The sequence below is a fragment of the Salvelinus namaycush genome, chromosome 7 (genome assembly GCF_016432855.1).
Source record: "Salvelinus namaycush isolate Seneca chromosome 7, SaNama_1.0, whole genome shotgun sequence".
NCBI lineage: Eukaryota > Metazoa > Chordata > Actinopteri > Salmoniformes > Salmonidae > Salvelinus > Salvelinus namaycush.
In genome coordinates, this window is record NC_052313.1 from 59,500,677 (window position 1) to 59,524,272 (window position 23,596).

At 46.0% G+C, this 23,596-nt stretch overlaps 1 protein-coding gene and 1 long non-coding RNA gene across 6 annotated transcripts in view; one reads left to right on the forward strand and one right to left on the reverse strand.

The window, feature by feature from the left end:
- Nucleotides 1-2,786: 2,786 nt before the first annotated feature.
- On the reverse strand, nt 2,787-5,779 carry LOC120051544. 2 transcript variants are annotated; one of them, XM_038998486.1, is made up of 9 exons: nt 5,656-5,779; nt 5,222-5,318; nt 4,613-4,722; nt 4,228-4,317; nt 3,971-4,128; nt 3,667-3,748; nt 3,425-3,514; nt 3,170-3,325; nt 2,787-3,004 (listed from the first exon to the last, which is right to left on the reverse strand). In XM_038998486.1, the coding sequence occupies exons 2-8, from the start codon at nt 5,268-5,270 to the stop codon at nt 3,185-3,187; spliced, it is 720 nt and encodes a 239-aa protein (XP_038854414.1). In that variant the 5' UTR covers nt 5,271-5,318; nt 5,656-5,779; the 3' UTR covers nt 2,787-3,004; nt 3,170-3,184. The 2 variants fall into 2 exon arrangements, with proteins under 2 accessions (XP_038854414.1, XP_038854415.1); XM_038998487.1 differs by having other exon boundaries at nt 3,425-3,499; nt 5,656-5,776.
- Nucleotides 5,780-5,885: 106 nt separating this feature from the next.
- Nucleotides 5,886-23,596, forward strand: part of LOC120051546 — a 31,752-nt gene continuing 14,041 nt past the window's right edge. Inside the window, exons 1-6 of one of the 4 annotated variants that reach the window (XR_005477281.1) lie at nt 5,886-5,900; nt 17,928-18,589; nt 18,977-19,082; nt 19,174-19,346; nt 19,467-19,616; nt 19,729-19,983. This is a non-coding gene — a long non-coding RNA (uncharacterized LOC120051546). Of the gene's footprint in view, nt 5,901-10,123; nt 10,139-17,708; nt 18,590-18,976; nt 19,083-19,173; nt 19,347-19,466; nt 19,617-19,728; nt 19,984-23,596 lie in introns of those variants that run through there. The other 3 variants (XR_005477280.1, XR_005477279.1, XR_005477278.1) reach the window with 3 other exon arrangements.

The window sequence follows — 23,596 nt, forward strand, 5'->3', positions numbered from 1 at the left end:
TCCAGCTGTTTTTACCAGCACGAGATAGGTACATGGAAACAACCTAGCGGGCAATTGTCTGATCTATTTGCGATTCAAACTTTATCTAAATGTCAACAAAAAAAATCACTGGCTAACTTCTTGGAAACATAGCTACTGTTTCACAAGATTTGAAAGCACAGTACAGTAGAGTACAGGACAGAAAAGTAACGATTAGTTCCGTACAGTACAACAGTGCAGAGTATAGTACAGTATAACGTACTGTATTGTACTCTACTCTAAATGTAGTCCGTTATAGTCGCGATATGACCTAAAAATCATACAGCTGTATCTTCAGTTTTTCAAACTTATGGGCGATTCACGATATATTTCTCGATTTTATTTTTCTCTAAATAAGCGTTGTACAATTAAAGGTCTAATACACTGCCTTTCTAACAGGCAGCAATAATCTAATGAATTCAGGGCGTGCGAAGTTATATCGAGGCTAAATATAAGCCGTCCACAACCATAAGACCCACTAATAATTTATTATTTGATAAAAACATTTTTAACCTGCTTTTTTGTTGTTGTCGTAATAATCACTGATCTGGCTTTCAAGTCTATTCAAATTCCCTTTTTTGTTACAAATGTAACAAGTAATGACTAACTTATTGTAGGCATTATAGAAAATGAACACAGGTCTCATCAACAATCTCTCAAGTCCACGTGCTAGTGACTAGCCAGCTAATCTTTATACTTCAAGTTTAGCCAACTTGGATCTATTTGCTAACAGTTGTTTAACAGTTGAATTATGAACACACCCTTCTTTCTGTCTCCAACTGGTCGAAAAGCTTGTTAGCCTGTCCGGTTTGTTCAGATGTTAAAATCAAGTGGCCTACCTTCTTTTCTCAGAATGAGAACGAGTTGCCAATTCCGTACAGAGCATTCGGAAAGTATTCAGACCCATTTCCTTTTTCCCACATTTTGTTAAGTTACAGACTTATTCTAAAATGGATTAAATTACATGTTTCCTCATCAACCTACACACAATGACAAAGCGAAAACAGATTTTTAGATTTGTTTGCAAAAAGAAACAAATGCTTTATTTACATAAGTATTCGGACCCTTTGCTATGAGACTCAAAATTGAGCTCAGGTGAATCCTGTTTCCATTGATCATCCTTTGTTGTCCACCTGTGGTAAATTCAATTGATTGGACTTGATTCAGAAAGGCACACGCATGTCTATATAAGGACTCTCAGACCATGAGAAACAATATTCTCTGGTCTGATGAAACACGTCTGGAGGAAACCTGACACCATCCCAATGGTGAGTCATGGTGGTGGCAGCATCATGTTGAGGGGGATGTTTTTCAGCGGCAGGGACTGGGAGACTAGTCAGGATCGAGGCAAAGATGAACGGAGCAAAGTACAGAGAGATCATTGATGAAAACCTTCCGGGGACCTCAGACTGGGGTGAAGATTCACTTTCCAACAGGACAACGACCCTAAACACACAGCCAGATCGAACATCACTGGAGAGACCTGACTATGGCTGTGCAGCAACGCTCACCATCCAACCTGACAGAGCTTGAGAGGAAATGCAGAGAAGAATGGGAGAAACTCCTGAAATACAGGTGTGTCAAGTAGAGGTCGACCGATTATGATTTTAACGCTGATACCGATTATTGGAGGACCAAAAAAAAGCCAATACCGATTAATTGGCACATGTGTGCGTGTGTGATAATGACAATTACAACAATACTGAATGAACAATGAACACTTATTTTAACTTCATATAATACATATAAATAAAATCTATTTAGTCTCAAATAAATAATGAAACATGCTCAATTTGGTTTAAACAATGCAAAAACACAGTGTTGGAGAAGAAAGTCAAAGTGCAATATGTGCCATGTAAGAAAGCTAACGTTTAAGTTCCTTACTCAGAACATGAGAACATATGAAAGCTGGTGGTTCAATATTCCCAGGTAAGAAGTTTTAGGTTGTAGTTATTAGAGGAATTATGGGACTATTTCTCTTCATACCGTTTTTGTATTTCATATACCTTTGACTATTGGATGTTCTTATAGGCACTTTAGTACTGCCGGCCTAATCTCAGGAGCTGATAGGCTTGAAGTCATTAACAGCGCTGTGAATCAAGCATTGCTAAGAGCTGCTGCAGCTACCACCGCTCAGTCAGACCGCTCTATCAAATCAGAGACGTAATATAATAAACACAGAAACACAAGCCTTAGGTCATTAATATGGTCAAATCCGGGAAACTAATATCATTTCGAAAAAACAAAACGTTTATTCTTTCAGTGAAATACGGAACCGTTCCGTATTTTATCTAACGGGTGGCAACCCTAAGTACCCGCAAAACACCAGTCTCAACGTCAACAGTGAAGAGGTGACTCCGGGCAACCCTAAGTCTAAATATTGCTGTTACGTTGTGTAACCGATGTGAAATGGCTAGCTGTTGTGACTGTTGTTGTCCATGTGTGCAGAGGGTCCCTGGTTCGAGCACAGGTAGGGGCGAGGAGAGGGACAGAAGCTATACTGTTACAATTGCACAACCTTCAATGTTATGTCAGAATTATGTAAAATTCTGGCAAATTAGTTTAATGCTACCTAGCAACTTACCTTGGCTCCTTGCTGCACTCGCGTATCATACGAAATTGATGATGTAGTTTACAATCGGATGACATAGTACACAAAAAAAAACTGAGAGCCGTCTTGGCTCGTGAACATCACTTTCAAAAACTTCCGTCTGAAATTATACAAAAGTTGTGGAGCATCACTTTATAATGTCAAAGAAGGGTTGAAGTATCAGTCTCTATGAGATGACTTTATTTTTTGAGCAAAAAAAAGTTAGGAATTAAACATTCTAACAGTATTGTTTTTCTACTGAGGATTTTAGGTTGAAGAAAGACAAGAGGCTGGCAGCATAGCATCATCTTGACACCTGAACATCCATCTTCTCACGTTGGAATCTGGATACTGACTGCTTGATCAGTAGCTCAGGTCCCAAACACTGAATTTGGTCTAAAGATGCACACAAAATATGACACGAGTGGAAGATGGTAAGACATAAACGTACATGTAATTTAATTCAATGCTTTCGACTCAATAGCATTTTTAATGAACAATAATAATAATAATCTCTCTGTAGTGTGTAGGCCTCTTTAATAAATCGCTTTCATCACTCACTTGCAGGCTTGGATCTTAATTCAGGTTGTTCTTGTCATGGCTGCAGGTAAACTCCTTAAGCAACACCTCAAAGGATGTTTCCGGCAAGTCTTTACACACAGGGCTAAGGGGGCCCAGTTCATCGCATGCCATTTTTAGTTCCAGCTTTATGTCGTCCTTTAGAGAAAAGTCATAATTAACATAAAAATAAAACTTTCAGAGAAAATATTTCAGTAAATAGTACAATTTGATAAATGTAATGCTAATGGTAGATACCCTGCTGGAGGGACAACTGGTGATCACTTTCTTCACGATGGTCTGCAGGGTCTTACACACCCAGCATGTTGGCATCTTGAAAGGTTGTTGGGTTTTTTTAGCAGAAAAGAAGAATAGATATGATGTGTTATGGTTTTAAGTATATTTGAATATGCATAAATGTGGCAATAAAGTAAAGGTTGATCTATAGAAAGTAGAAAGGAGATGTCTATGCTAATAAAATGTGGGACCGTAAAGCATACTGTTAACATGCTGGCATCTGTAAAGTTATCCGACTGTTTTTCCATATTCTGGCGGTTTCTCCAATCCAAAACGTTCTTTGGTCTAAAAGATGCACACAAACAACAACAAACAACAACAACAAACAACAACAAACAACAACAACAACATCAGTGAAAGAAGGGAAGACGTCACCCTAGATTGAGTATTTTAATTCATGCGTTCAACTATAAAAAGTTTTAAAATTAATAAAGCATCGTGTCACGTGATAATCTCTGTACTCTAATCTCACGTGATCACTTTTTTACGTGATCTATCGTCACTCACTTGCAGGCGTGAATCTTAACGCAGATGGGCCTCACTTTAATGTGTTTGAGAAGCTCGTCAATCAACACATCCATCCACATATTGACCATAGACATACACACGGGGCTAGCGGGTCCCAGTGCATCGCATGCGACCAATAGTGCCAGCTTTATCTCCTCCTGTAGAGAAATGTATCATCGACATCAGCGGGAAACTTTCAGATACATTTTTTCACTAACTAGTACGATTTGATGAATTGTAATGCTAACGGTAGTTACCCTTGTAGGGTGACTGGAGAGAGCCTTCTTCACTAAGGTCAGCAGTTCCTTACACAGCCCGCATAATGGACTCCATGATAGCTCTTGCCACTTTAGTAAACATTAAACAGACAAGAAAGGATAGGATGTTTTCAGTGTTTAGCGTTCACTGTGATATGTGGCGCTCACCCAGCTACCTGAGGATGGATGCACTAACTATAAGTTGCTCTGGATAAGGGCGTCTGCTAAATTGCTGAAATGTCAAATGGTATGGTTGAAATACATTTGAATACGTATAGATGTGGCAAAAAGTAAAGGTTAAGTGATCTGTAGAAAGAAAATATCTATGCTAGCTAATTTAAATGTACCACCATACTGTTTTTTTTTTTCTGTTTTTTTTTATTACCTCAGGGTCCTCATCAAAGTCCTTTCCCAAATCTGTAGATGGCTTGGTGGTATTCAGATGTTCTACTTCCTTGTGGTCATTATCAGTGTCAACCTCTTCTTGCCCATGGACTTCCCATACGATGAAAGAAAAGGGGGTACAACAGTTATCACTCTTTGTAAAACTCCTCAACATTGTACTTGTATTGTACTGAAACCCAAAGCAAACTTGGAGTTGGTTTACTAACGTGACTTTATTAGAACGTTATTGGTCCCCCCCCCCCCCCCCCTTACCCAGAGTTCCCCTTACAGACTGCTTGCCCCCAAAAAGTATCTGCTACACTGAGAGAAAAAAAAGGTGCTATCTTAGAACCTAAAATGATTATTCGGCTGTGCCCATAGGAGAACCCTTTTAAAGAACCCTTTTTTGCTTCCAGGTAGAAATGTTTTAGTTACAGCTAGAACCCTTTTGAGTCCCATTCTACATAGAATCCAAAACAATTCTACACGGAACCAAAACGGGTTCTACCTGTAACCAAAAAGTGTTTTCCAGTGGGGACAGCCTTGGAACCCTTTTTTTTCTAAGAGTGTACATCTACAGCAGTCAACAGTTAAACAAATGAAAGCTCACCTGAACAAGCCAGCAGACCGAGGGCAAGGAGGACCAGAGATGTCTTCATGATTTGCAGCAGTAGAAGGTGAAGTCCTGGTTGGGTTTGGTGAAGTGACTTAGGAATCAGACGAGCATATTTATATAATTAGGACCATCTACTCCCCCTTAAACAACAACCCCCAAACTACGGAATACGTATTAGGAAGTTTGTCATTCCTCCTACATAGACCTCACCCTAGTCATGAGTCAACTAGCATTTAGGGTTGCATGTCTCATTATGTAACATCTGACCCTGCATGTCTCAACCTTTTATTCTTACAACAATTACAGTATATACAGTGTAAATCCTCACAATATGTATTTTGACAATAAAGATAAAATGTACATTTTCCCTCTATACTCCAGCATTTTTTTGTTTGAGATGACATGTTCAATATGGTACAGAATGTTACCTTTTATTTGAGGATATTTCCACGCATATTTGTTTGACCATTTAGACAAAGAAAGCACTTTATACTTTCTGTCTGTTACAAAAACATGATGAATCCAGGTGAAAGCTGTCATCCCTGTCACTTGTTGTTAAATCCCACTTCTATTGGTGCAGATGAAGGGGAGGAGACGGGTCAAAGGAGGATTTTTATGCCCTGAGACACAGATTGCGTATGTGTGCTTTTCAGCGGGCGACTGGACATAAAATGTAAGTGCCTTTTGAACAGGGTGTGGTAGTGGGTTTGTGTCAAGAACTGCGCAAGGCTGCTAGGTTTTTCACGCTCAACAGTTTCCTGTGTGTATTGTCGTGGAAATATTGAATCAAATATCTCTCAGATAAAGGAGCTCGTGAATTCAAAGAGACTTTATTACAAACAGTAACAAAGCCGAGCAATTCCATGGAAGAACTGACTCTCCATTTTTTAGTACTTGGCTTTTTATACAGTCTTACCCTTATGAATCTTGTTGTCTTGCTTAGTTTCCACTCTCTTATTGACTCAGAGACATTGGGGCATAGATTCTATTGGTGGCGTGACACGCACACTCCTACTGGTAACTGATTGGCTAATGTTCCTGTCCAGTAGCCTTCACAAGATCAGACATGGCCCAGACCAGTGACGTCTTGTTAGTCTACCTTGCCTCATCTACACAGATTCTGCTTACGTTCTGTCTAATAGTTAACTCGATGTTGATCCAGCTCTGTACATTCACATGGGCTTCGGCCTTCATTCTGCTTACACATGTCTAATATTTAAACTTATATCGATTCTTCTTTCTACTTCAAAGAGAACAGTATCTGTACTGAAAATCACCAAATGACTGGAAATTCTCTAACTGTACCAATAATGGTTCACCACCCAAAGGACATCTAGCCAACTTGACAGAACTGTGGGAAGCATTGGAGTCAACATGGGCCAGTATCCCTGTGGAACGCTTTTGACACCTCTCTATGTGTATTTTGACCTTAAACTTAAGCATGAGAATAGCCAGCCCAACCTCACATTCAATTCGCGCATATATGTACAAAATGTATTCAAGAAGATTTCGTGCATTTTTGCGTGGTTCAAATCGTTTGAAAATACATACATTTATGTGCTACTTAATTCGTGCAAAAAAGACACGAATTTAACCAGTAGACGACACACAAGCCTTTGCAACAACCATAGACGCTATAACCTGTATTTCACTATATATTTATTTTACGTTATGAATATATAGATATTTTGTCTTTATTTAATCCCTATTAAAACATTGTGGTTGTATGCCTATATGTACTGTTTTCTGAACAGACTTTTCAGTATAGAATGAATGTAAGCAATGCATGATGGTTAATGGTGTTTTATTCGGGTTGTAGTTCCATGTATTTTTTACAACAAAAAAAAACGGGTAAACCATTTTTATTGACCAGAATGTAACTGAAAATACAATAGCAGCCTTGCCATTGTCCATCAATACCAAAACATATTATTTTTTTCGTATATAACATTTTGGGAAATGTATGCAGTCATTGTAGTCTTAAATGTTGTTGGCCAACCAAAACGTTAACCCGTACTAAGGCTAGGCTACATGGCTCTGAGTGGAAGCACCTTTTCACTAGAAACTTTCTTGTGTTCAAATTAGCGTCAATAGCTAGAAGGCGTTCGTATTTCCACTTGGCTGCACCTACGGTTACGAGAACGATAAATGCTGTTTTAAGAACATTCAGTATTTCCACTTGGCTGCACCTACGGTTACGAGAACGATAAATGCTGTTTTAAGAACATTCAGTATTTCCACTTGGCTGCACCTACGGTTACGAGAACGATAAATGCTGTTTTAAGAACATTCAGTATTTCCACTTGGCTGCACCTACGGTTACGAGAACGATAAATGCTGTTTTAAGAACATTCAGTATTTCCACTTGACGATGGGATCCAGGTCTACTGTTTGATATTCCAATTTAGACTTTACTCAATATTTTGGTCTGTCCTGTAATTGAATTTACTGTAGAATCAAAGCTGAGGGTTTTTGGCTTGTCACACCATAGATTGAATTTACTGTAGAATCAAAGCTGAGGTTTTTGGCTTGTCACACCATAGATTGAATTTACTGTAGAATCAAAGCTGGGGTTTTTGGCTTGTCACACCATAGATTGTGCAGAGATATATTTTCTGTGACCTACTTACAGCCCTATGTGCGTTTTAATAGATTCATTATATAATATTCTTAATTTAATCCTTTTCCCATTTTTTATTGTATTTTCAAAAAAGCAATATACTTCAACGAGAAATGAACATCCTCCTAGTTGACTTAGAAGTCCTGCTGTGCCTGGTGCATCACACAGTTGGAGTGTGAGGAAGGAACTCTCACAGGAAAGGTGGAGGGAGTCCAGGCCTGAGATGGTAGATTCTCTGCTGGCTGCAGAGCATGCTTCTCAGAAGATCTGTCAGTCATGCAATGAGAAAAGGGCTATTCTGCGATGTAGAGACTGTCTGCCCGAAACAGCTTTACTGTGAGGACTGCGATGTCTCTACACATGCAAAGTTCCCCCTAATCAACAGACAGTCCATGATGGAGGGGTTCTACACTCCCCTTCCTCCATCTACAGCCATATCTCTCTACAGTGATGGAGGGGTTCTACACTCCCCTTCCTCCATCTACAGCCATATCTCTCTACAGTGATGGAGGGGTTCTACACTCCCCTTCCTCCATCTACAGCCATATCTCTCCACAGTGATGGAGGGGTTCTACACTCCCCTTCCTCCATCTACAGCCATATCTCTCTACAGTGATGGAGGGGTTCTACACTCCCCTTCCTCCATCTACAGCCATATCTCTCCACAGTGATGGAGGGGTTCTACACTCCCCTTCCTCCATCTACAGTCATATCTCTCTACAGTGATGGAGGGGTTCTACACTCCCCTTCCTCCAACTACAGCCATATCTCTCCACAGTGATGGAGGGGTTCTACACTCCCCTTCCTCCATCTACAGCCATATCTCTCCACAGTGATGGAGGGGTTCTACACTCCCCTTCCTCCAACTACAGCCATATACCAGCAGACCTCGTGCCGTCTGACTCGAAGGCAGTCTCGTTATACACTATTCCAATAAAAACATATCATTTTGGAGAGATGGTATTCCTCTCTGTTCATGGTCGTTACACCACTTCCCTCTGTTCAGAAATGCAACACACTTTACAAGTGCTTCTTTTTGACAGTCTGATCTCCATTGTAGCGAACACAGGGGGCAGCTCAGTGCCCTCAGCTAGATTTAAAACCCTAACCACTGTCACATTGTAGTGAACACAGGGGGCAGCTCAGTGTCCTCAGCTAGATTTAAAACCCTAACCACTGTCACATTGTAGTGAACACAGGGGGCAGCTCAGCGTCCTCAGCTAGATTTAAAACCCTAACCACTGTCACATTGTAGTGAACACAGGGGGCAGCTCAGTGTCCTCAGCTAGATTTAAAACCCTAACCACTGTCACATTGTAGTGAACACAGGGGGCAGCTCAGTGCCCTCAGCTAGATTTAAAACCCTAACCACTGTCACATTGTAGTGAACACAGGGGGCAGCTCAGTGCCCTCAGCTAGATTTAAAAACCTAACCACTGTCCCGTTAACACCCCCCCCCCCGCCAAAAAAATTTCTACCTATACTCTTCTACTTCCTTGTCTCGGGTTATGGAAAAGGGGCATGTGGAGCGTCCCAGCGGACAGCAGCTAAAGAGTCGTCAAGGAAACCAACGGTCCACATAACGACCCTGGACTTGAAGAGAGAGGATTACCATCTCTCCACGTGATGAAGAGGGACTGGAAGTTGCCGTCTGCCGCCGCAGAATACTTCTCAGGAGCCTCAACATGACGCGTGGAGAGATATTTGCGTACAACACTGTTCTTGCAGAAGGAATTGTCTGGCGGCAGGAACATACAATTCATGAGTACGGATGTGATCTGCACATTTTGTCCATACCTGACCAAAGTTTCCCTTCATTGTCCAGAGCTCGCCACTCCTCTAGACATGAAGTGTAACGATAGTCATTTTCTTCCTCCTCCTTGGACGAGGAGAGGCGAGACGGATCGGACCAATACGCAGAGTGGTTAGTTTCCATAGTGATTTAATATAACAAAACAATATGCGATACAAAATAACAAAATAACTACCGTGACAGTCCCGTGTAGTGAAACACTGACACAAGAACAAACACCCACAAAACACACGTGAAACCCCGGCTGCCTAAGTATGATTCTCAATCAGGGACAACGATTGACAGCTCCCTCTGATTGAGAATCATACCAGGCCAAACACACAAAACCCCAACATAGAAAACAACACATAGACAACCCACCCAACTCACGCCCTGACCATACTAAATAAATACAAAACAAGAGAAAACAGGTCAGGAACGTGACATGAAGCCACTGCTTTCTGTCATGCATGCAAAGGCACATCGTTTGAAATGCGAAGTAAGTTTTTCTTTATTAATAAACTGTTGAAAGAGAATTTCCCAGCTTCAGTCCTTTACAAGGCTTCCCATTTAGATGTTTGTTAATCACGTTATAGCAATATTAAGTCAATATGTTTTTTAAATATGAAGATTAAGTGGGGAGGACGTAATCAGGAAGGAGCTGGCACAACTCTGGGGGAGGTAGTGGAACAAGGGAACAGCTTCAATCTGTTCCAAGCAGCTGGCACAACTCTGGGGGAGGTAGTGGAACAAGGGAACAGCTTCTTGTCGAAGGCTGCAATCTGGTCCAAACAAATGTCCAAAGGAGGTTAACAATTAGTTTAAAGTTGTTCTATTCAGCTATGTTAATACTTATCTGGAATAAGGAGTTCTATTTGGCTTTTCTAGCAAGAACAGAAGTGCTAACCATCCAGGCCATGGGGGGGACAGACATGTTAACCATCCAGGCCGTGGGGGGGAACAGACATGTTAACCATCCAGGCCATGGGGGGGAACAGACATGTTAACCATCCAGGCCATGGGGGGGAACAGACATGTTAACCATCCAGGCCATGGGGGGGAACAGAAGGAAGAACAACAGACATGTTAACCATCCAGGCCATGGGGGGGAACAGACATGTTAACCATCCAGGCCATGGGGGGGAACAGACATGTTAACCATCCAGGCCATGGGGGGGGAACAGACATGTTAACCATCCAGGCCATGGGGGGGGAACAGAAGGAAGAACAACAGACATGTTAACCATCCAGGCCATGGGGGGGAACAGACATGTTAACCATCCAGGCCATGGGGGGGAACAGACATGTTAACCATCCAGGCCATGGGGGGGAACAGACATGTTAACCATCCAGGCCATGGGGGGGAACAGACATGTTAACCATCCAGGCCATGGGGGGGAACAGACATGTTAACCATCCAGGCCGTGGGGTGGAACAGACATGCTAACCATCCAGGCCATGGGGGGGACAGAAGGAAGAAGAACAGACATGTTAACCATCCAGGCCATGGGGGGGAACAGACATGTTAACCATCCAGGCCATGGGGGGGGGGACAGAAGGAAGAAGAACAGACATGTTAACCATCCAGGCCATGGGGGGGAACAGACATGTTAACCATCCAGGCCATGGGGTGGAACAGACATGTTAACCATCCAGGCCATGGGGGGGACAGAAGGAAGAAGAACAGACATGTTAACCATCCAGGCCATGGGGGGGAACAGACATGTTAACCATCCAGGCCATGGGGGGGAACAGACATGTTAACCATCCAGGCCATGGGGTGGAACAGAAGGAAGAAGAACAGACATGTTAACCATCCAGGTCATGGGGGGGAACAGACATGCTAACCATCCAGGCCATGGGGGGGAACAGACATGTTAACCATCCAGGCCATGGGGGGGAACAGAAGGAAGAAGAACAGACATGTTAACCATCCAGGCCATGGGGGGGAACAGACATGTTAACCATCCAGGCCATGGGGGGGAACAGACATGTTAACCATCCAGGCCATGGGGGGAACAGAAGGAAGAACAACAGACATGTTAACCATCCAGGCCATGGGGGGGAACAGACATGTTAACCATCCAGGCCATGGGGGGGAACAGACATGTTAACCATCCAGGCCATGGGGGGGGACAGACATGTTAACCATCCAGGCCATGGGGGGGAACAGACATGTTAACCATCCAGGCCATGGGGGGGAACAGAAGGAAGAAGAACAGACATGTTAACCATCCAGGCCATGGGGGGGAACAGACATGTTAACCATCCAGGCCATGGGGGGGAACAGACATGTTAACCATCCAGGCCATGGGGTGGGACAGACATGTTAACCATCCAGGCCATGGGGGGGAACAGACATGTTAACCATCCAGGTCATGGGGGGGAACAGACATGCTAACCATCCAGGCCATGGGGGGGAACAGACATGTTAACCATCCAGGCCATGGGGGGGAACAGAAGGAAGAAGAACAGACATGTTAACCATCCAGGCCATGGGGGGGAACAGACATGTTAACCATCCAGGCCATGGGGTGGAACAGACATGTTAACCATCCAGGCCATGGGGGGGAACAGACATGTTAACCATCCAGGCCATGGGGGGAACAGAAGGAAGAACAACAGACATGTTAACCATCCAGGCCATGGGGGGGAACAGACATGTTAACCATCCAGGCCATGGGGGGGAACAGACATGTTAACCATCCAGGCCATGGGGGGGAACAGACATGTTAACCATCCAGGCCATGGGGGGGACAGACATGTTAACCATCCAGGCCATGGGGGGGAACAGACATGTTAACCATCCAGGCCATGGGGGGGAACAGAAGGAAGAAGAACAGACATGTTAACCATCCAGGCCATGGGGGGGAACAGACATGTTAACCATCCAGGCCATGGGGGGGACAGACATGTTAACCATCCAGGCCATGGGGGGGAACAGACATGTTAACCATCCAGGCCATGGGGGGGAACAGAAGGAAGAAGAACAGACATGTTAACCATCCAGGCCATGGGGGGGAACAGACATGTTAACCATCCAGGCCATGGGGGGGAACAGACATGTTAACCATCCAGGCCATGGGGTGGGACAGACATGTTAACCATCCAGGCCATGGGGGGGAACAGACATGTTAACTATCCAGGCCATGGGGTGGGACAGACATGCTAACCATCCAGGCCATGGGGGGGAACAGACATGTTAACCATCCAGGCCATGGGGGGGACAGAAGGAAGAAGAACAGACATGTTAACCATCCAGGCCATGGGGGGGAACAGACATGTTAACCATCCAGGCCATGGGGGGGACAGAAGGAAGAAGAACAGACATGTTAACCATCCAGGCCTTGGGGGGGGGAACAGACATGTTAACCATCCAGGCCATGGGGGGGAACAGACATGTTAACCATCCAGGCCATGGGGGGGGACAGAAGGAAGAAGAACAGACATGTTAACCATCCAGGCCATGGGGGGGAACAGACATGTTAACCATCCAGGCCATGGGGGGGAACAGAAGGAAGAAGAACAGACATGTTAACCATCCAGGCCATGGGGGGGAACAGACATGTTAACCATCCAGGCCATGGGGGGGAACAGACATGTTAACCATCCAGGCCATGGGGGGGAACAGACATGCTAACCATCCAGGCCATGGGGGGGAACAGACATGTTAACCATCCAGGCCATGGGGGGGAACAGACATGCTAACCATCCAGGCCATGGGGGGGAACAGACATGTTAACCATCCAGGCCATGGGGGGGAACAGACATGTTAACCATCCAGGCCATGGGGGGGAACAGACATGCTAACCATCCAGGCCATGGGGGGGAACAGACATGCTAACCATCCAGGCCATGGGGGGGAACAGACATGCTAACCATCCAGGCCATGGGGGGGAACAGACATGTTAACCATCCAGGCCATGGGGGGGAACAGAAGGAAGAAGAACAGACATGTTAACCATCCAGGCCATGGGGGGGAACAGACATGCTAACCATCCAGGCCATGGGGGGGAACAGACATGTTAACCATCCAGGCCATGGGGGGGGGGGGGGACAGAAGGAAGAAGAACAGACATGTTAACCATCCAGGCCATGGGGGGGAACAGACATGTTAACCATCCAGGCCATGGGGGGGGACAGAAGGAAGAAGAACAGACATGTTAACCATCCAGGCCATGGGGGGGAACAGACATGTTAACCATCCAGGCCATGGGGGGGGACAGACATGTTAACCATCCAGGCCATGGGGTGGAACAGAAGGAAGAAGAACAGACATGTTAACCATCCAGGCCATGGGGGGGAACAGACATGCTAACCATCCAGGCCATGGGGGGGAACAGACATGTTAACCATCCAGGCCATGGGGGGGAACAGAAGGAAGAAGAACAGACATGTTAACCATCCAGGCCATGGGGGGGAACAGACATGCTAACCATCCAGGCCATGGGGGGGAACAGACATGTTAACCATCCAGGCCATGGGGGGGGGGGGGACAGAAGGAAGAAGAACAGACATGTTAACCATCCAGGCCATGGGGGGGAACAGACATGTTAACCATCCAGGCCATGGGGGGGGGACAGAAGGAAGAAGAACAGACATGTTAACCATCCAGGCCATGGGGGGGAACAGACATGTTAACCATCCAGGCCATGGGGGGGGACAGACATGTTAACCATCCAGGCCATGGGGTGGAACAGAAGGAAGAAGAACAGACATGTTAACCATCCAGGCCATGGGGGGGAACAGACATGTTAACCATCCAGGCCATGGGGGGGACAGACATGTTAACCATCCAGGCCATGGGGGGGGGGGACAGAAGGAAGAAGAACAGACATGCTAACCATCCAGGCCATGGGGGGAAACAGACATGCTAACCATCCAGGCCATGGGGGGGACAGAAGGAAGAAGAACAGACATGTTAACCATCCAGGCCATGGGGGGGAACAGACATGTTAACCATCCAGGCCTTGGGGGGGAACAGACATGTTAACCATCCAGGCCGTGGGGTGGAACAGAAATGTTAACCATCCAGGCCATGGGGGGGAACAGACATGTTAACCATCCAGGCCATGGGGGGGAACAGACATGTTAACCATCCAGGCCATGGGGGGGAACAGACATGTTAACCATCCAGGCCATGGGGGGGGACAGAAGGAAGAAGAACAGACATGTTAACCCTCCAGGCCATGGGGGGGAACAGACATGTTAACCATCCAGGCCATGGGGGGGAACAGACATGTTAACCATCCAGGCCATGGGGGGGACAGACATGTTAACCATCCAGGCCATGGGGGGGAACAGACATGTTAACCATCCAGGCCATGGGGGGGAACAGACATGTTAACCATCCAGGCCATGGGGGGGAACAGACATGTTAACCATCCAGGCCATGGGGGGGAACAGACATGTTAACCATCCAGGCCATGGGGGGGAACAGACATGTTAACCATCCAGGCCATGGGGGGGAACAGAAGGAAGAAGAACAGACATGTTAACCATCCAGGCCATGGGGGGGAACAGACATGTTAACCATCCAGGCCGTGGGGGGGAACAGACATGTTAACCATCCAGGCCATGGGGGGGAACAGACATGTTAACCATCCAGGCCGTGGGGGGGATCAGACATGTTAACCATCCAGGCCATGGGGGGGAACAGACATGCTAACCATCCAGGCCATGGGGGGGACAGAAGGAAGAAGAACAGACATGTTAACCATCCAGGCCATGGGGGGGAACAGACATGTTAACCATCCAGGCCATGGGGGGAACAGACATGTTAACCATCCAGGCCATGGGGGGGAACAGACATGTTAACCATCCAGGCCATGGGGGGGAACAGACATGTTAACCATCCAGGCCATGGGGGGGAACAGACATGTTAACCATCCAGGCCATGGGGGGGAACAGACATGTTAACCATCCAGGCCATGGGGGGGAACAGACATGTTAACCATCCAGGCCATGGGGGGGAACAGACATGTTAACCATCCAGGCCATGGGGGGGAACAGACATGTTAACCATCCAGGCCGTGGGGTGGAACAGACATGCTAACCATCCAGGCCGTGGGGTGGAACAGACATGTTAACCATCCAGGCCATGGGGGGGAACAGAAGGAAGAAGAACAGACATGTTAACCATCCAGGCCATGGGGGGGAACAGACATGCTAACCATCCAGGCCATGGGGGGGACAGAAGGAAGAAGAACAGACATGTTAACCATCCAGGCCATGGGGGGGAACAGACATGTTAACCATCCAGGCCATGGGGGGGAACAGAAGGAAGAACAACAGACATGTTAACCATCCAGGCCATGGGGGGGAACAGAAGGAAGAAGAACAGACATGTTAACCATCCAGGCCATGGGGGGGAACAGACATGTTAACCATCCAGGCCATGGGGGGGAACAGACATGTTAACCATCCAGGCCGTGGGGGGGAACAGACATGTTAACCATCCAGGCCGTGGGGGGGAACAGACATGTTAACCATCCAGGCCATGGGGGGGGAACAGACATGTTAACCATCCAGGCCGTGGGGGGGAACAGACATGTTAACCATCCAGGCCGTGGGGGGGAACAGACATGTTAACCATCCAGGCCATGGGGGGGAACAGACATGTTAACCATCCAGGCCATGGGGGGGAACAGACATGTTAACCATCCAGGCCATGGGGGGGGGGGGGACAGAAGGAAGAAGAACAGACATGTTAACCATCCAGGCCATGGGGGGGGGGGGACAGAAGGAAGAAGAACAGACATGTTAACCATCCAGGCCATGGGGGGGAACAGACATGTTAACCATCCAGGCCATGGGGGGGAACAGACATGCTAACCATCCAGGCCATGGGGGGGACAGACATGTTAACCATACAGGCCATGGGGGGGAACAGACATGTTAACCATACAGGCCATGGGGGGGAACAGACATGTTAACCATCCAGGCCATGGGGGGGAACAGAAGGAAGAAGAACAGACATGTTAACCATCCAGGCCATGGGGGGGAACAGACATGTTAACCATCCAGACCATGGGGGGGAACAGACATGTTAACCATCCAGGCCATGGGGGGGAACAGAAGGAAGAAGAACAGACATGTTAACCATCCAGGCCATGGGGGGGAACAGACATGTTAACCATCCAGGCCGTGGGGGGGAACAGACATGTTAACCATCCAGGCCATGGGGGGGAACAGACATGTTAACCATCCAGGCCGTGGGGGGGAACAGACATGTTAACCATCCAGGCCATGGGGGGGAACAGACATGCTAACCATCCAGGCCATGGGGGGGACAGAAGGAAGAAGAACAGACATGTTAACCATCCAGGCCATGGGGTGGAACAGACATGCTAACCATCCAGGCCGTGGGGGGGAACAGACATGTTAACCATCCAGGCCGTGGGGGGGGAACAGACATGTTAACCATCCAGGCCATGGGGGGGAACAGACATGTTAACCATCCAGGCCATGGGGGGGAACAGACATGTTAACCATCCAGGCCGTGGGGGGGAACAGACATGTTAACCATCCAGGCCATGGGGGGGAACAGACATGTTAACCATCCAGGCCATGGGGGGGACAGAAGGAAGAAGAACAGACATGTTAACCATCCAGGCCATGGGGGGGAACAGACATGTTAACCATCCAGGCCATGGGGGGGAACAGACATGTTAACCATCAAGGCCATGGGGGGGGACAGACATGTTAACCATCCAGGCCATGGGGGGGAACAGACATGTTAACCATCCAGGCCATGGGGGGGAACAGAAGGAAGAACAACAGACATGTTAACCATCCAGGCCATGGGGGGGAACAGACATGTTAACCATCCAGGCCATGGGGGGGGAACAGACATGCTTACCATCCAGGCCATGGGGGGGAACAGACATGTTAACCATCCAGGCCATGGGGGGGAACAGACATGTTAACCATCCAGGCCATGGGGGGGAACAGACATGCTAACCATCCAGGCCATGGGGGGGAACAGACATGTTAACCATCCAGGCCGTGGGGGGGGAACAGACATGTTAACCATCCAGGCCATGGGGGGGACAGAAGGAAGAACAACAGACATGTTAACCATCCAGGCCATGGGGGGGAACAGACATGTTAACCATCCAAGCCATGGGGGGGAACAGAAGGAAGAAGAACAACCTGCACAGAGTATTGACCAGAAGTTACTTGAAAGTGTATTGTGTGGATCAATACATTTATTTTAGATGTATTATATCTATGCATTTAATTTATTTTAAAACAATTAATTATTCTGTTTTTTTCATAATTCTCAGACAACAGCAAAAAAATCCAGGAGGAGAGCCAGACTCTAAAAGTTTAAGAGTGATTTGGGTGTAGGCGATGAGACTCTGTACAACTGGACAACGGCAGTTCAGCAATGGGTTAATACAGGACAACGGCAGTTCAGCAATGGGTTAATACTGGACAACGGCAGTTCAGCAATGGGTTAATACTGGACAACGGCAGTTCAGCAATGGGTTAATACTGGACAACGGCAGTTCAGCAATGGGTTAATACTGGACAACGGCAGTTCAGCAATGGGTTAATACTGGACAACGGCAGTTCAGCAATGGGTTAATACTGGACAACGGCAGTTCAGCAATGGGTTAATACTGGACAACGGCAGTTCAGCAATGGGTTAATACTGGACAACGGCAGTTCAGCAATGGGTTAATACTGGACAACGGCAGTTCAGCAATGGGTTAATACTGGACAACGGCAGTTCAGCAATGGGTTAATACTGGACAACGGCAGTTCAGCAATGGGTTAATACTGGACAACGGCAGTTCAGCAATGGGTTAATACTGGACAACGGCAGTTCAGCAATGGGTTAATACTGGACAACGGCAGTTCAGCAATGGGTTAATACTGGACAACGGCAGTTCAGCAATGGGTTAATACTGGACAACGGCAGTTCAGCAATGGGTTAATACAGGTAAATGAATACAACAACAAAAATAATCCTAAATGTAACTCTCCTGGACTGTCTCCTGGACGTAGTGGAGAGGCTTGCGTACTCCAATGACCCTGAGAGCTAACCCTTAGAGGGTGTATTCCACTGACAGGTGCAACCAAGCCGGACAGGTGGAAGGGTAGGAGGCAGACAAAACATTCCCTGGTTCTCCAGGTGGGATTCTCACTCACCCCCCCACATAACAAATCATTTGTTACAGAAACCTTCACAGGCCCTATGTTTAAATCAAATGTATTTATAAAGCCCTTCTTACATCAGCTGATATCTCAAAGTGCTGTACAGAAAGGAAGCGAGTGCAACTACTCAGCGTTGGAGAGACGTTGTTCATTTATACGTGTTGTATTTCAGAGGAAACAGCTGAGAACATGGATGGTCCCCGGGGTACTACAGAGAACAATAGAAGTCGTGTTTCTGCATCAAAACAAAGGAAACAGAACCCTGTACCGTCAGACAGGTTTGTTACATTTCCTGAATATTGAATTGAACACACAAGCCATGAAATGTAACAAATATAATTACATTCTCCTTTTGTTTTTTGGTGACAGATGGATGCAAGAAAAGACACCCTCTGAGCAGAAAGATATTGGAAGAAAAGGCCAAATTGACAGCTGCCATAGAGGAGTACAACACCCTTTGTACCAGGTTCAGCAATACCATCTGTAGAGGAGATCCTTTACGCAGACCTTCCTGCCTGGCCTTGAGGAGCTGCACGGACAAAGTGGGTCACAATAATAATGTTTTTGTTTGCTGTCTGTGTTTGTTCAGTTACGCAAACACTGCCATTAAAGTTACAAATCCACATTGCATTCTTATGTGGACCTACTCACAACGAACACAGCCTTTGACCTGGTGATGCTCCTGACACGCCGAAGGAGGAGGAGTTAATTGTCCTACAGGAAGTCCAGCAGCACTGGGAAAGCCTAAAGAGAGGAATCGGAGAATGTGCAAGACCTTGCTTCACATGTGGCACCTGACCTAAGCAGGCAAAGTAGGGGAACTTTCATTAATATGTACAATTGATGTTGGCACCCTGTAATTGCTATTGAATTTAAGGAATACATCATTGTATTTACCCTACACATTACGATTGTTGGTGTTAGGCTGACAAATTGAATCAGTCGGAAGCTGGGAGCAGAGGTCTCTTCTCCATGCTTCAGAGGAGAGTCAGCAGCCTCAGAAGACACCAGGACTCTGTCCAACTGATATACAGCAAAGCTATGGGCCAAGACACCTCCCTCCTAGAAGATAACTTCATAGATGACCTCGTGGAAGAGGACCTAGATGACATCTATGACAGCGTCCACTACAGCTCTGATGACGAGGAATCTGTCCCAGACTGACGGTGTTCGTTTGGGGTGGGTTGCAGTTTGCACGGGGTGAAAAGGGATTCCATTAGTTTGTCCCAGTCTGAAGGTGTTCGTTTGGGGTGGGTTGCAGTTTGCACGGGGTGAAAAGGGATTCCATTAGTTTGTCCCAGACTGACGGTGTTCGTTTGGGGTGGGTTGCAGTTTGCACGGGGTGAAAAGGGATTCCATTAGTTTGTCCCAGACTGACGGTGTTCGTTTGGGGTGGGTTGCAGTTTGCACGGGGTGGAAAGGGATTCCATTAGTTTGTCCCAGTCTGAAGGTGTTCGTTTGGGGTGGGTTGCAGTTTGCACGGGGTGGAAAGGGATTCCATTAGTTTGTCCCAGTCTGACGGTGTTCGTTTGGGGTGGGTTGCAGTTTGCACGGGGTGGAAAGGGATTCCATTAGTTTGTCCCAGACTGACGGTGTTCGTTTGGGGTGGGTTGCAGTTTGCACGGGGGTGAAAAGGGATTCCATTAGTTTGTCCCAGTCTGAAGGTGTTCGTTTGGGTGGTTGCAGTTTGCACTGGGTGGAAAGGGATTCCATTTGTTCTACATATGTGCTTTTTCTGCCTTCCTAAGGATAAATAGTTTGAACATTTTATGTAAAATAAACGTTTATGTTTCTTCCTTGTTGACAATATGATCATGTGGCACAGGTTTGAGAAGGACGCTCGTCTGTTACTGCTTTTGCCCCGGTCACATGACCAGGTCCGATCCCTTTAAATGGCCAAGCTGCAGTTGCTACATCCACTTATGGATGCTTGAAGAATATAATGTATAAATGCCTCATGAATATAGTTTAACTGCCGTACCCCATCAGATCCCATATGTTTTTGTTCTCCTCCAATGTTTGTAAACAAAGTAAATGTAAACATACACCAGCATGTGTCAAACTCATTCCACGGGTGAGCAGAGTTTTCGCTCCTCCCATGATTGATGAATTAATTAGTAAGGAACTCCCCTCCCCTAGTAAGGAACTCACCTGGTTGTCTAGGTTACAGTAAGGAACTCACCTGGTTGTCTAGGTTACAGTAAGGAACTCCCCTCACCTGGTTGTCTAGGTCTCAGTAAGGAACTCCCCTCACCTGGTTGTCTAGGTCTCAGTAAGGAACTCCCCTCACCTGGTTGTCTAGGTCTCAGTAAGGAACTCTCCTCACCTGGTTGTCTAGGTCTCAGTAAGGAACTCCCCTCACCTGGTTGTCTAGGTCTCAGTAAGGAACTCCCCTCACCTGGTTGTCTAGGTCTCAGTAAGGAACTCCCCTCACCTGGTTGTCTAGGTCTCAGTAAGGAACTCATCTCACCTGGTTGTCTAGGTCTCAGTAAGGAACTCCCCTCACCTGGTTGTCTAGGTCTCAGTAAGGAACTCTCCTCACCTGGTTGTCTAGGTCTCAGTAAGGAACTCCCCTCACCTGGTTGTCTAGGTCTCAGTAAGGAACTCCCCTCACCTGGTTATCTAGGTCTCAGTAAGGAACTCCCCTCACCTGGTTGTCTAGGTCTCAGTAAGGAACTCTCCTCACCTGGTTGTCTAGGTCTCAGTAAGGAACTCCCCTCACCTGGTTGTCCAGGTCTCAGTAAGGAACTCCCCTCACCTCACCTGGTTGTCCAGGTCTCAGTAAGGAACTCTCCTCACCTGGTTGTCTAGGTCTCAGTAAGGAACTCCCCTCACCTGGTTGTCTAGGTTACAGTAAGGAACTCCCCTCACCTGGTTGTCTAGGTCTCAGTAAGGAACTCCCCTCACCTGGTTGTCTAGGTTACAGTAAGGAACTCCCCTCACCTGGTAGTTTTCCAGAGGGCTACTTTACTCTCAAGTAGTTTTCTAGAGGGCTACTTTACTCTCAAGTAGTTTTCCAGGGGGCTACTTTACTCTCAAGTAGTTTTCCAGAGGGCTACTTTGCTCTTAAGTAGTTTTCCAGAGGGCTACTTTACTCTCAAGTAGTTTTCCAGAGGGCTACTTTACTCTCAAGTAGTTTTCCAGAGGGCTACTTTACTCTCAAGTAGTTTTCCAGAGGGCTACTTTACTCTCAAGTAGTTTTCCAGAGGGCTACTTTACTCTCAAGTAGTTTTCCAGAGGGCTACTTTACTCTCAAGTAGTTTTCCAGAGGGCTACTTTACTCTCAAGTAGTTTTCCAGAGGGCTACTTTACTCTCAAGTAGTTTTCCAGAGGGCTACTTTACTCTCAAGTAGTTTTCCAGAGGGCTACTTTACTCTCAAGTAGTTTTCCAGAGGGCTACTTTACTCTCAAGTAGTTTTCCAGAGGGCTACTTTACTCTCAAGTAGTTTTCCAGGGGCTACTTTGCTCTCAAGTAGTTTTCCAGAGGGCTACTTTACTCTCAAGTAGTTTTCCAGAGGGCTACTTTACTCTCAAGTAGTTTTCCAGAGGGCTACTTTACTCTCAAGTAGTTTTCCAGAGGGCTACTTTACTCTCAAGTAGTTTTCCAGAGGGCTACTTTACTCTCAAGTAGTTTTCCAGAGGGCTACTTTACTCTCAAGTAGTTTTCCAGAGGGCTACTTTACTCTCAAGTAGTTTTCCAGAGGGCTACTTTACTTGTACTGGAGTACAAGTACTGACTCTCCCATCAGCTGCAGATGAAACCGGTTAGTTGAAAAATAATATTGCCTAGAATCTACAGGCACTCGCAATGAATCATCAAAAGTATGGACACAGAATGATTGAAGTGATTATTGTATTCTATTATGCTGACCCAATTATGACCCATGACATCTTTTGGGAAGACTAATGCATAGCCCTTGTCCAAGCTGCAAACTTGGAAATGTTCCTATTGAAATGGGGGTTGTCCCATCCTGAACAGGCCGGTTGCAAGTGACATACTCTTAACGCTGCTATTAGCAACACTGTATTATTATTCAAATTAGATGGGGGGGGGGGGGGAATTAAACTTATGCAGGCAAGTCTGACATATTGGGAGAATATGTGGGTCGCAATGCCTGTGACATAATAGACTATGTTTCTGAATTATATGATTGACATTTTTAAACTATTCATAAATTATTCTTGCGCAATGTTACTTTCATTTGAATGTCGTAAACATTGTCGGATTCTATTAAATAATCAATGTAACAGATCAATTCTTATGTTAAAGAAACCGGAAAAGTTGTGAACTACAAATGAGGCGCCATCTTGTAGTTTTTTTTTTACTAACCCTAACCGTTTTTTTAATCAATATCTTCGCCAATATCATTCTAATTGATGTGTAGAATGACGTGTACATTCATCAGGACGTACGTAACGCAGTACTGCATCAGCACATGCCAATTCAATGTCTGAAGTAGTGCACTTATTGAAATGTGTTTTTTCCTCGTAACTATTTAAACTTGACATGTGTGATTATTTGTATTTAATAAGGACCCCTTACTAAACCTTCATGTCAAATAACGTTTGGATATGTTCATTTATTCTTGATTTTAAAAAATCATCAAAGTTTGGGGACAAAGTCAACTGTTGGTGGCGCTACTGAGCCCCCCCGTGGCCACCAGGGGGATTGCAGAATTATGTCTAATTCATGCATAGGATTATTTGTGCCAAGCCATAACACTGAGTAACAAAAAACAACAAAAACATATTTTTGGGGGACTCTATGACCAGAGTTGACCTCTTACCAAGG

Excerpts from the sequence above, each read along its gene's own strand:
- LOC120051544 (XM_038998486.1), bottom strand. The coding sequence starts at position 5,270 with ATGAAGACATCTCTGGTCCTCCTTGCCCTCGGTCTGCTGGCTTGTTCA. Across the intron at positions 4,129-4,227 it reads TCTCCAGTCACCCTACAAGG|GAGGAGATAAAGCTGGCACT; the intron begins GTAACTACCGTT and ends ATTTCTCTACAG. Across the intron at positions 3,749-3,970 it reads GTTAAGATTCACGCCTGCAA|ACCAAAGAACGTTTTGGATT; the intron begins GTGAGTGACGAT and ends TGCATCTTTTAG.